The following is a 12,639-nucleotide window of genomic DNA, read 5'->3' on the forward strand; positions in this document are numbered from 1 at the left end:
CCAAATTTTAAAGAGCAGTTCCTCCATTTCCAGGTCTGAAGAGGGTTTGGAGAGCAGTGGGAGGAGAAAACCTCACCACTCTCATCCCCCTTCTGTCGCCAGCGGACAGCAGCGAGCAGCGGGCAGCCAAAGCCTCGACTGCTCCCTCTGTCCATCCGTGGAGCCAGGTAAGTGTTGCCTAGCACACTGTGACGCCGCTTCGGGCCGCCCTCACAAAGAGAGCCCCCGAGCCGTGTCCCTGTGTTCCACCTCGCTGCCCTGCTGCGGGTACACCGGTGGTCCCTTTGGTCCTGCTTGTACAGTCTCTGCGAGCCGGGTTAGCGCCTCCCCAGTCCGTCTCGCTGGCTCCTTCGGACCATCAGGGTCGGCTTTGCGATTCAGTTCGCCCGGCTCCCCCCCCCCAAGTTCAGGGACGTCCTCTTCACTACAGTGAAAGATGCCGATGCCCCTGTCCTGCGTGCGGAGATCGCAGTCCTACTGGCGAAGGACGCGATAGAGCCGGTCCCTCCAGCCGATTTGAGGTCGGGGGTTCTACAGCCCCTACTTCATTGTACCCAGGAAAAGCGGCGGGTTACGACCGATCTTGGACCTGCGAGTTTTGAATCGGAGCCTCCACAAGCTACCATTCAAAATGCTCACGCAGAAACGCATTTTCGAGTGCATCCGTCCCCGAGATTGGTTTGCAGCGATTGACCTGAAGGACGCGTACTTCCATGTTTCAATTCTTCCGCGACACAGGCCATTCCTGAGATTCGCGTTCGAAGGTCGAGCATATCAGTACAGAGTCCTACCCTTCGGGCTGGCCCTGTCTCCCCGCGTCTTCACGAAAGTCGTGGAGGGAGCCCTTGTTCCCATGAGAGAACGGGGTGTTCGCATTCTCAACTATCTCGACGACTGGCTCATTCTAGCACAGTCCCGGGATCAGTTGTGCAAACACAGGGATTTGGTGCTCAGACACCTCAGCCAGTTGGGGCTTCAGGTCAACTGGGAAAGAGCAAACTCGCCCCGGTGCAGAGGATCTCTTTTCTCGGTATGGAGTTGGATTCGGTCGAGCAGATAGCACGCCTCACAGAGGAACGTGCTCGGTCAGTGTTGAACTGCCTGGATACATTCAATGGCAGGACAGCGGTCCCACTGAAGTTCTTTCAGAGGCTCCTGGGGCATATGGCAGCTGCTGCGGCTGTAACACCGCTCGGTCTGCTTCATATGAGACCGCTTCAGCACTGGCTTCACGGCCGAGTCCCGAGATGGGCGTGGCAGCGCGGCACATTCCGGGTGCCAATCACTCAGGAGTGCCGCCGAACCTTCAGTCCGTGGTCGGACCCCTTGTTTCTTCGGGCAGGAGTGCCCCTAGAACAGGTGTCCCGGCATGCTGTGGTGTTCACAGATGCTTCTGCCACCGGCTGGGGTGCCACGTAATACGGGCATGCAGTCTCAGGGGTTTGGACGGGACCCCATCTGCATTGGCACATCAATTGCCTCGAGTTGCTGGCAGTACGCCTTGCTCTGAGCCGCCTCAAAGGCCTGCTTCAGGGCAAGCATGTACTGGTCCGTATGGACAACACTGCGACCGTTGCGAACATCAACCGTCAAGGTGGTCTACGCTCCCGTCGCATGTCACAACTCGCCCGCCATCTCCTCCTGTGGAGTCGGAAGCATCTGAGTGTCGCTTCGCGCCATTCATGTCTCCGGTGTGCTCAACCGTGTGGCCGACGAGCTATCATGAGCTGCGCTGCCAGGAGAGTGGCGACTCCACCCCCAGGTGGTTCAGCTGATCTGGAGAGAATTCGGAAAGGCTCAGGTAGACCTGTTTGCCTCACCAGAAACCTCCCACTGCCAGTTGTTTTACTCTCTGACCGAGGGGACACTCGGGACAGATGCACTGGCTCACAGCTGGCCCCGGGGCCTGCGCAAATATGCGTTTCCCCCAGTGAGCCTACTTGCACAGACCCTGTGCAAAGTCAGGGAGGACGAGGAGCAGGTCTTGTTAGTTGCGCCTTACTGGCCCAACCGGACCTGGTTCCCAGAACTCTCACTCCTCGCGACAGCCCCTCCCTGGCCCATCCCTCTGAGGAAAGACCTTCTTTCTCAGAGACTGGGCACTCTTTGGCACCCGCGTCCAGACCTCTGGAAACTCCATGTCTGGTCCCTTGGACGGGATGCGGAGGTTCTAGGTGACTTACCCCTGAGGTACTTAACACCATCACTTCGGCACGTGCACTGTCTACGAGACGTGCTTACGCCTCCAAAGTGGAACCTGTTCGTCGAGTGGTGCCCTTCTCGCCGGGAAGACCCCCGAAGATGCTCGATCAGAGTCGTGCTTTCCTTCTTGCAGTAGGGTTGGAGTGTAGGCTGTCCCCCCTCCACCCTCAAAAGTCCATACTGCTGCTATATCCGCTTACCACGACCACTTAGATGGCAAATCTGTTGGTCAGCACGTCCTGGTCATCAGGTTCCTTAGGGGGCGAGACGGTTAAATCCTTCTCGTCCCCTCTCCATACCCTCTTGGGACCTCACTCTGGTGCTGAGAGCACTTCAGATTGCTCCCTTTGAGCCTTTGCTGTCAGCAGACTTAAAGATTCTGTCTATGAAGACTTTGCTGCTGGTGGCATTGGACTCCATCAAGAGGGTAGGGGACCTGCAGTCATTTTCGGTCGACGAATCGTGCCTGGAGTTCGGGCCGGGTGATAGCCACGTGGTACTAAGACCCCGGCCTGGCTATGTGCCCAAGGTTCCTACCACTCCCTTCAGGGACCAGGTGGTGAGCCTGCAAGCGCTGCCCTCGGAGGAGGCAGACCCAGCCCTGGCTTTACTCTGTCCAGTCCGCGCTTTGCGACTGTACATAGACAGAACCTAAAGCCTCAGGACCTCAGACCAGCTCTTGTCTGTTATGGAGGCCAGCAGAAGGGAAAGGCTGTCTCCAAGCAGAGGATGGCCCACTGGATAGTGGATGCCATCGCCCTGGCTTACCAAGCTCAGGGCGTGCCCTGCCCGCTCAGGTTGCATGCTCACTCCACGAGAGGTGTCGCATCCTCCTGGGCGCTGGCTCGTGGCGCCTCGCTGACAAACATTTGTAGAGCTGCGGGCTGGGCGACACCTAACACGTTCGCTAGATACTATAGCCTTCGTGTCGAGCCGGTCTCCTCCCATGTTCTCGCCACAGGTCAGAGGCACGGAGAGGCCCCGGCTTAGTGTCGGCTTGCTGCGCTACATGCGCTTCTTTTCTCCAGAGAGTCCCTACAAGGCAGACCCTGTCGAGTCCTCCAATATCCCTTCGGCAGCCGACGTGGCGGAGCGTCTGGCGCCAGGCCTATACTCCGTTGTATCCTTGAGAACCGGGTTTAGGCTGGGTTCCATATGTGTGACCCTACGGGGATCCCATATGGTTGGTTCCACGGTTGCTCCTAAACGAAGCCCGTGTCTTTCCCTCTGGGAGAACCTACCCTTCATCGGGGTTGGAGTCACCCCAGCTCTTCCATATGTAGCACAGCCCTACAGGGTTAGTCCATATGTACTTCTCCACATAACTCCTTCGGGAAGGATGTGGCTTCCGCAGCGTTCCTTTCCCAGCGAAGGGTACGCTTTCCCAGCGTTATCCAATAGTCTCACTGAATGGGTTTTGGGGAACAGCAGTGATCGACTCTCTCTGTGTTAGCCCTGTCCCACCATCCTCAGGCAAGGGGGTTCAGGTGGCTTGCAACAGAGCGCTGGAAGGGGGCAGCTCCTGTGGCGCTTTGGTAGGGATTCCTATTCGTCGGTCTGTCCGACGTACGTCGAACGTGACCGACTGAATGGGAACGTCTCGGTTACAAAGGTAACCCTCGTTCCCTGAAGGAGGGAACGGAGACGTACGTCCCGTCGCCACAGTCGCTGTACCCCGCTGATGCTGCCGCCTATCCGGTTCGGCTCCTCAGCGAAAACCTGAAGATGCAACGCACCTGCTGCTCATTATATACCCGCGCTGCGAGGCGAGCAGCTGATGCATATGATTGCATGCCAATGTGCATTGGCTCGTTTAGTTACACTCGAAGTAGATTGGCCTCTCTAGCGAGATTCCTATTCGTCGGTCTGTCCGACGTACGTCTCCGTTCCCTCCTTCAGGGAACGAGGGTTACCTTTGTAACCGAGACGTTTTTCTGCTTGTTTATACATTTCTATGCATTTATTTTGTTTCTTTAATATTATTTACCCAAACCATTTTGTTAAAGGTGCATGCTCTTTATGCACGCGTATAATATCAAAGAGCGATAACTCGTTGCTAGAGTGAATGCTAGTGATTGAATAAAACCAAGACAGAGATATGATTTTATATTGTTTTTTTATCTATTTAATTGTTTTGGACAATTATGTCTTACCCGTGGTTCCTCCTGGATCCGTGACTGCAACATGGACCAAAGACCTGTTATTAAAAAGAGCGCAGCATTTCCTTATTTTATATTCTGTAGTTTTTTTTTTTTTTTTTTTTTTTGGTTACCATATGGGTTTGGATTGATTGTTCATTTAAATGTCTTCTTGTGAAGTTTATTTTTGTTTATTTTCATTATTGTTTTATGGTGAATGTAATTTCATGTTTATGGAGTTCATTTCTATATATTATATATATTTTCGAGGTTTGATTTACTGAATGGAGACCCCCTGTAATTATAAAGTGGTTTAAAGTCTGTCTTGTTAAAAGGGTTGAATTTTCTGTGGTTAGTTCTGGAGAAACATCTGAGGCACAGAACTCATGTGTGCTGATGAGTCAATTATTATCTAGTTTTCTTTCTTTTGTCTTCCCCCTATTCTTTTGTACCTGTGTGACCAGTACATTAGTATTGCAGTAAATAAAATAAGTATTTTGAAGCTTCTATGAATGCCTCCTGAGAACTTTATGGAAGAACCCTTACACCTTGAAAACTAAAAAAGTAGTGCTTGAAATGAATTTCATTTTACAGTATCTGTACAAACCCTGTAAGGAGATTCATGTTCATTTTGCTTAAAATTTCAATTTTTTTTTTACACAAAATTAGTAAGTTGCCATTGTGTATCATAAGCAAATGTTTCCCAAGCTATGAACAAGAGTAAAATATTGTTTTCCTCACTTCTCTTAGTCACGTTGAGACAGATGTTTTGTTCTAAGACAAGTTTTTTTTTTTTTTTTTACTATCATGCAAGATGTGTATAAAAACAACATTGTTAGGATGATCTTTGATTGTGTGTTCATTGTTTTTGCACAGAATTTTTCCATAAATATTTCACTGTGCAAAACAAAAAAACAGAGAATATGCTGCTGGGTAGTGAGAATACAATCCTGATATCCAAAGCAGTCGACCTGACCTGTCACAGTACATGCAAATATGGGAATAGTGTACAGAAAAGCTGAACAAAACAAAGTGGAGGAACATTTGTGGTGAGGTGAACATAACATACAAGTGAGCAATTCCTGTTATAGTCCATCAAATTGAATTGTTTTTTTATTTCCATTTATTTGGAAAGGGACAGATACAATAAATATTGATCAAACTGAGACAAAAGCCATCCAATGCAAGTATCATAGTGCTTTTAGCTAAAGCTAATTTACAACACTCATCCAAAGAAAGGGCTTTTATTGACTACAATTACAACAACACTAAAAATAAATACATAAACATGAATGAAAGTTTGTTATTAAAACCTGCAGCAGATTTTAAATGGTCAGGGAGTGAATTTCAACTTTTTGCACCTTTCACTGAATATGAACAAAAGATGTTTTACAGAATAAAATGTTACAGTTGCTGCCAGAAGCCGCTCTGGTGAATCTGAACCACTGCAATCTCTTGAAAAATGACATAACGGCTGAGGGGCAAAACCATTGAAACATTTGAATACAAGATTTACATACTGAAAATAAACAAAATCAGCAAAACTTATTTACACAATGATAATATCTCATTTGCTTCCTATCCAAAATAAATATAAAGACGTTAAATCTGATAAATTACAGACGGGTTAGTCTGAGACCAAATTGTTAATCCATATGATTTGTGAAAATATCATTGAGTTTAAAAACAACAAATCATGATCAAAAGTTAAACAATTTCTTATCATAAAGCTAATAAGACTGAGCTTGATTGTTTTACAAATCTTTTTAACATGGCTATTAAAATCTAACTGACAATCCAAATTTTGTATTTTTACAATAATTCATACATATAATTTATAATGTCTCTGCAAACCCATAAAAGATTTTGACTAAACATTGTTTTACAAGACAATGGTGACACGACTAAAATGAAACGTTAAAAACATTATTTTTAACAACCATACATACTACTGTTCAGCAATAGATTTCTTTTGATTCATGATTTATAAATGAATCAGTATCATATATAGGCCTACATGAAGAAATGTATGTAATGCAACATGAAGCACATTTATAGCTTTTTAAGACAGACAAAGTTGAGTTTATCCTCACAATTTTTGGGTGTCCAAATATTATTTTGTCTATCCAGAGCTCCACAGCGCAGGTTTCTGGCAGGACACTGGAGCTCCCCCTCCACAGACCAGGCTTTATATTGAAGATTGTGTCCACTGACCCAGAACCAGTGACCAGCCATGAAGCGCAGGCCGGTCCACACAGAAGCTGTCTGGGATGATGTAGCGATATTTATCACCTCTGCCATAATCATCTCAGATGTTAGACTCACCAGGTCAATGTAGTTCTGTCTGCAGTAGTCCAGGGCTTCATCCCACGTCTTGTTCTGATGCACCAGAATGGGCTCAAAGACCCGCATACAGTAAAATGGCAGAGTCGCTGAGCACGGAAAATTGTGCAGTTTATACGTCGTTTTTTTTACAACGCAACACTCTTCAGTGTTCGTGTTCGGTTCCCCAGAGTCCCAATTGTCAATTTGTTCATCCTCACCTCCAGACCAAATCCATTCTTCTGGGTTGTTAGGACTCATGTGCAGTCCAATCCAAAAATATTTTTGACTGATTTCTGGATTTCTAGAGAGCAGTTGTGCCTCTTCTTCATTGACGGTGGACAGGTCATCATGGTGTTCTCTGCAGTACGTCTGTGCATCTTTCCAGGTCATTAATTTATTCACAAACACGTGTTTTCTGTGGAGACTGAAGCTCAGTCCAGAGAGACTCAAAAACAGGAGCAGAGTGACGACAGCCTTCATTTCTCAACAGATGATCTACTCAGTGCAGAGTTTGTGTGATCTCAGTGATGAAGGGGCAGTTTTTATTTCTGTGAGAGACAATAAAAAAACTGGAAGGCACTGACCAACCAGATGGCCAGACTCTTCAAGTATTTGTGTAGCAAATATCCAAACCAAATGAGATGGAACAAAGAAAACATGCAAGTGAAGGAAAAAGCACACTTTAGTTTTCAAAAAACAAACAAACAAAAAATTGCAAATTTGTTTTCTGAAAAATCACAAACACACTCTCTCACACACTTTACACATAGAATGCAAGAACAATGTGGGAAAAACTACAGAAATATAAAATATAAATATGAAACATACTTTTCAAACATTTTCTGTAATAAAATAAGAACAAATAATCAAACTACAAGCAATAGCACAAATAAACACAATAAAACAAAGATACAAATTAAATAAACAGCTTTTCAGGTACAAACCCAATTCCAAAAAAGTTGGGACACTGTACAAATTGTGAATAAAAACAGAATGCAATGATGTGGAAGTTTCAAATTTCAATATTTTATTCAGAATACAACATAGATGACATATCAAATGTTTAAACCGAGAAAATGTGTCATTTTAAGGGAAAAATAAGTTGATTTTAAATTTCATGGCATTAACACATCTCAAAAAAGTTGGGACAAGGCCATGTTTACCACTGTGTGGCATCCCCTCTTCTTTTTATAACAGTCTGCAAACGTCTGGGGACTGAGGAGACAAGTTGCTCAAGTTTAGGAATAGGAATGTTGTCCCACTCTTGTCTAATACAGGCTTCTAGTTGCTCAACTGTCTTAGGTCTTCTTTGCCGCATCTTCCTCTTTATGATGCGCCAGATGTTTTCTATGGGTGAAAGATCTGGACTGCAGGTTGGCCATTTCAGTACCCGGATCCTTCTTCTACACAGCCATGATGTTGTAATTGATGCAGTATGTGGTCTGGCATTGACATGTTGGAAAATACAAGGTCTTCCCTGAAAGAGACGACTTCTGGATGGGAGCATATGTTGTTCTAGAACTTGGATATACCTTTCAGCATTGATGGTGCCTTTCCAGATGTGTAAGCTGCCCATGCCACACGCACTCATGCAACCCCATACCATCAGAGATGCAGGCTTCTGAACTGAGCGCTGATAACAACTTGGGTTGTCCTTGTCCTCTTTAGTCCGGATGATATGGCGTCCCAGTTTTCCAAAAAGAACTTCAAATTTTGATTCGACTGACCACAGAACAGTTTTACACTTTGCCACAGTCCATTTTAAATGAGCCTTGGCCCAGAGAAAACGCCTGCGCTTCTGGATCATGTTTAGATATGGCTTCTTTTTTGACCTATAGAGTTTTAGCCGGCAACGGCGAATGGCACAGTGGATTGTGTTCACCGACAATGTTTTCTGGAAGTATTCCTGAGCCCATGTTGTGATTTCCATTACAGTAGCATTCCTGTATGTGATGCAGTGCCGTCTAAGGGCCCGAAGATCACGGGCATCCAGTATGGTTTTCCGGCCTTGACCCTTATGCACAGAGATTGTTCCAGATTCTCTGAATCTTTGGATGATATTATGCACTGTAGATGATGATAACTTCAAACTCTTTGCAATTTTTCCTCTGAGAAACTCCTTTCTGATATTTCTCCACTATTTTTCACCACAGCATTGGGGGAATTGGTGATCCTCTGCCCATCTTGACTTCTGAGAGACACTGCCACTCTGAGAGGCTCTTTTCATACCCAATCATGTTGCCAATTGACCTAATAAGTTGCAAATTGGTCCTCCAGCTGTTCCTTATATGTACATTTAACCTTTCCAGCCTCTTATTGCTACCTGTCCCGACGTTTTTGGAATGTGTAGATCTCATGAAATCCAAAATGAGCCAATATTTGGCATGACATTTCAAAATGTCTCACTTTCAACATTTGATATGTTATCTATATTTTATTGTGAATAAAATATAAGTTTATTTGTAAATTATTGCATTCCTTTTTTATTCACAATTTGTGTCCCAACTTTTTTGGAATCGGGTTTGTAGATATAACAGTAGTTAGATACAAATTAGGTACAGAAATTGATTAAAGTAATCAAATGTAAAATAACACTGCTTTAACTTCACTGTATGAATGAAATATACACTGTTTGATTCTCCATTGTCCCAGCTGGCACTTGTTTCCGTCTCACCTCCTTTGTGAATGTTCAGCATTAATGCCATGTTCAGAGGGTGAGGCTTTTAGTATTTGAGTAGCAAATGTTCTGTCATGAATGCAGGACAATCTCTTCATTCAAGCAAATAAAAGATTAACAATCTGAGTGACATCATGATTTTATTTCTGGGTTAGGAAGCCCAAATTTGAGCAAAACCTTTGATCTGCCCTGAAACAGACTGGTTCAACCATGGTCAGATTCAGAGAAGAAGAGTGTGAAATATATATTCAAATCAATAATATTGAATCAGTAATCAAAACTCAGTTTTTAGTGTTGTGTATTATGTTTTGACTTTGTTATAGAATACAGAATATTGATCTACTGCATCGTTTCTCTAGATAAGACCCTTATTCCTCATCTGGTATCATTTAAAGCCCTTTGAAGCTGCACTGAAACTGTAATTTTGACCATCTGGAGGCCATTGAAGTCCACTATAAGGAGAAAAATCCTGGAATGTTTTCATCAATAACGTCTCGGGTTACGGATGTAACCCTGGTTCCCTGAGTAAGGGAACGAGACGCTGCGTGAACAGCATTGGGAACCTTCTGCGTGATATCGTCATTGAAGCACTCCTGTATCCAACCAATCGTGTAACGAGACGTCAGAGACGGGTGACGTCACGGACCAGGAAACTATAAAGCATGCCCGGATGCAGATAACACTAGCTTCTGTGGAAAATCTGAAGCAAGCACTCGCAAGCATGCAGGGGTACGGCAAGAGACGCAGCGTCTCGTTCCCTTACTCAGGGAACCAGGGTTACATCCGTAACCCGAGACGTTCCCTTTCGTGGGAACTATCGACGCTGCGTGAAACGCAGTGGGAACACAATCCCAACTGTGCCGTACTTCAAATGCTTGTTCATGTTAGCTCGAAAGTACGGAGGACCCTGGAGTGGGGCCCACATCAAGGTTATAATATCTGATAAATGTATGCTGGCTTGACCATCCAGCTGCATCACAAACGTCACTCATAGAGACGCCATACATCAAAGCTTTCGATGCCGCCATACCCCTTGTGGAATGAGCGCGGACGTTAAAAGGAGAGGACTGTCCGACCGCTTTATATGCAAGTGAGATGGCCTGAACCACCCACTTGCTCATCCTCTGCTTGGACGCCGTTCCACCTTTATTAGGAGAACCGTAACAGACAAACAGTTGCTCTGTTTTACGCCACAGGGCAGCTCTGTGGACGTAAGCATCCAAAGCCCTTACTGGGCAAAGCAGATTCAGTTTTTCCTGATCCGAAGACATAAATGGAGGAGGATGAAAAGCTTGAAGCACAATAGGACCCGGGACATTGGTGGGGACCTTAGGCACATAGCCGAGTCTAGCATGAAGAAATGCTCTCACCATTCCAGGAGCGAACTCCAGATATGAGGGGGCCACTGAAAGGGCCTGAAGATCTCCAATTCTTTTCAGAGACGTAATAGCAAGTAAAAATATCGTCTTTAGAGTCAGGAACTTTAAAGACACCTCCTCCAGTGGTTCAAAGGGAGCCTCAGCTAACCCACGTAGAACCACTGATAGGTCCCAGACCGGGGTCCTTGTGCGCACTGGAGGCCTCAGCCTCAGTGTACCACGGAGGAAGCGTGACACGAGGGGGTCTCGACCGACCGAGGAATCCCCCCCAACATGATAGGCTGATATAGCCGCAACATAAACCTTCAAGGTTGAATAGGATAAGCCCTCCGAGAATTTTTCTTGGAGAAAAGATAGCACAAAGCTAATAGGAGCACGGACAGGGTCCGTTTCATGTGGTAGAAAATAAATTCCACTTATAAGAGTAAAGCTTCCTCGTGGAGGGAGCCCTGGAGCTAAGTATGGTCTCAACAACCTCAGATGAGAGACCAGCCTCTATGAACCTGTCCCCCTCAGAGGCCAGGCCCATAGTTTCCATAGTTCTGGGCGGGGATGTATTATCGCGCCGCCCGCCTGAGATAGAAGATCCCGTCTCAAGGGGAGCTCCATCGGAGCGCCGTCTATCATGGACACCAAGTCCGAGAACCATATTCGGGTCGGCCAGTATGGGGCCACCAGTATCAGGCTGACCCCTTCCTGGCGTACTTTCTCCAGGACTCGTGGGAGCAGAGCGAACGGGGGAAATGCGTACAGACGTAGCCTCGGCCACGTCTGTACCATGGCATCCAGACCCAGGGGTGCTGGATGCGTGAGGGAGTACCAGAGCGGACACTGGGTTGACTCTCCCGAAGCAAACAGGTCTACTTGTGCCTGACCAAAGTTTTTCCAAATGAGATCCACCACTTCTGAGACCACAGGAGGATCCGACGGGCCAAGTAATTTAGTTGGCGAGACCGTAGACCCCCCTGATGGTTTATATAAGAGACCACTGACATATTGTCTGTGCGGACCAGCACATGATGGTCTCTCAGGTCTGGGAGAAAGTGTTTTAGTGCTAGAAACACCGCCATCATCTCCAGCCGATTTATATGCCAAGAGAGTTGATGGTCCTCCCAAAGACCCTGAGCTGAGCGACCGCTCATGATCGCTCCCCAGCCCGTGAGGGAAGCGTCTGTCGTAAGGATTGCGCGACGACCAGAGGCTCCCAATGCGGGACCCTGGGACAGGAACCAGGGGTATTTCCACACGGCTAGAGCACGAAGGCATCGCCGTGTGACTTTGATCATTCGAAAAGGGTTCCCCCTCGGGGAAAACCCACTGGTCCTGAGCCACCACTGTAGGGGTCTCATATGCAGGAGGCCAAAAGGAACTACGTTGGACGCAGCTGCCATTAGACCCAACAGTTTCTGAAACTGTTTCACAGTGAGATACTGGCCTAACTTCACCCCTTTTACGGCTGACATGACAGAGCTCACACGGGCAGGAGTCAGACGTGCCCGCATTATTGTGGATTCCCACATAACACCTAGATAATTGGTGGTCTGAGCCGGTATCAGCACACTCTTTTTGGCATTGAGCCTCAGCCCAAGCCTTTTCATGTGAGACAGAACAACATCTCGATGTTGAACTGCTTGTTGCTCTGAGCGAGCTAGAATCAACCAATCGTCGATGTAATTCAGTATGCGAATGCCCTGGAGTCTCAAAGGAGCCAGGGCTGCATCCACGCACTTCGTGAATGTGCGGGGTGATAATGATAGGCCAAACGGAAGAACCTTGTACTGGTAAGCTTCGCCCCCGAAAGCAAACCTGAGGAACTTCCAATGAGAAGGGTGGATGGACACATGAAAGTATGCATGTTTCAAGTCTATCGTCACAAACCAGTCCTCGGACCTGATTTGGGGAATGATCTGTTTGAGGG

General features: G+C 46.5%; 1 protein-coding gene across 1 annotated transcript; it reads right to left on the minus strand.

Annotated features, from left to right (window-relative positions):
* Nucleotides 1-6,392: 6,392 nt before the first annotated feature.
* On the minus strand, nucleotides 6,393-7,145 carry LOC137032591 (snaclec 3-like). The gene has a single exon (XM_067404406.1). It carries the CDS (start codon nucleotides 7,143-7,145, stop codon nucleotides 6,393-6,395), a length of 753 nt encoding a protein of 250 aa, XP_067260507.1.
* Nucleotides 7,146-12,639: the final 5,494 nt, after the last annotated feature.

The sequence above is a fragment of the Chanodichthys erythropterus genome, chromosome 12, assembly GCF_024489055.1.
Source record: "Chanodichthys erythropterus isolate Z2021 chromosome 12, ASM2448905v1, whole genome shotgun sequence".
In the NCBI taxonomy this organism is placed as follows: domain Eukaryota; kingdom Metazoa; phylum Chordata; class Actinopteri; order Cypriniformes; family Xenocyprididae; genus Chanodichthys; species Chanodichthys erythropterus.

What these genes read in the sequence shown, in the direction of transcription:
- LOC137032591 (XM_067404406.1), bottom strand. Translation starts at nt 7,145, where the DNA reads ATGAAGGCTGTCGTCACTCTGCTCCTGTTTTTGAGTCTCTCTGGACTG.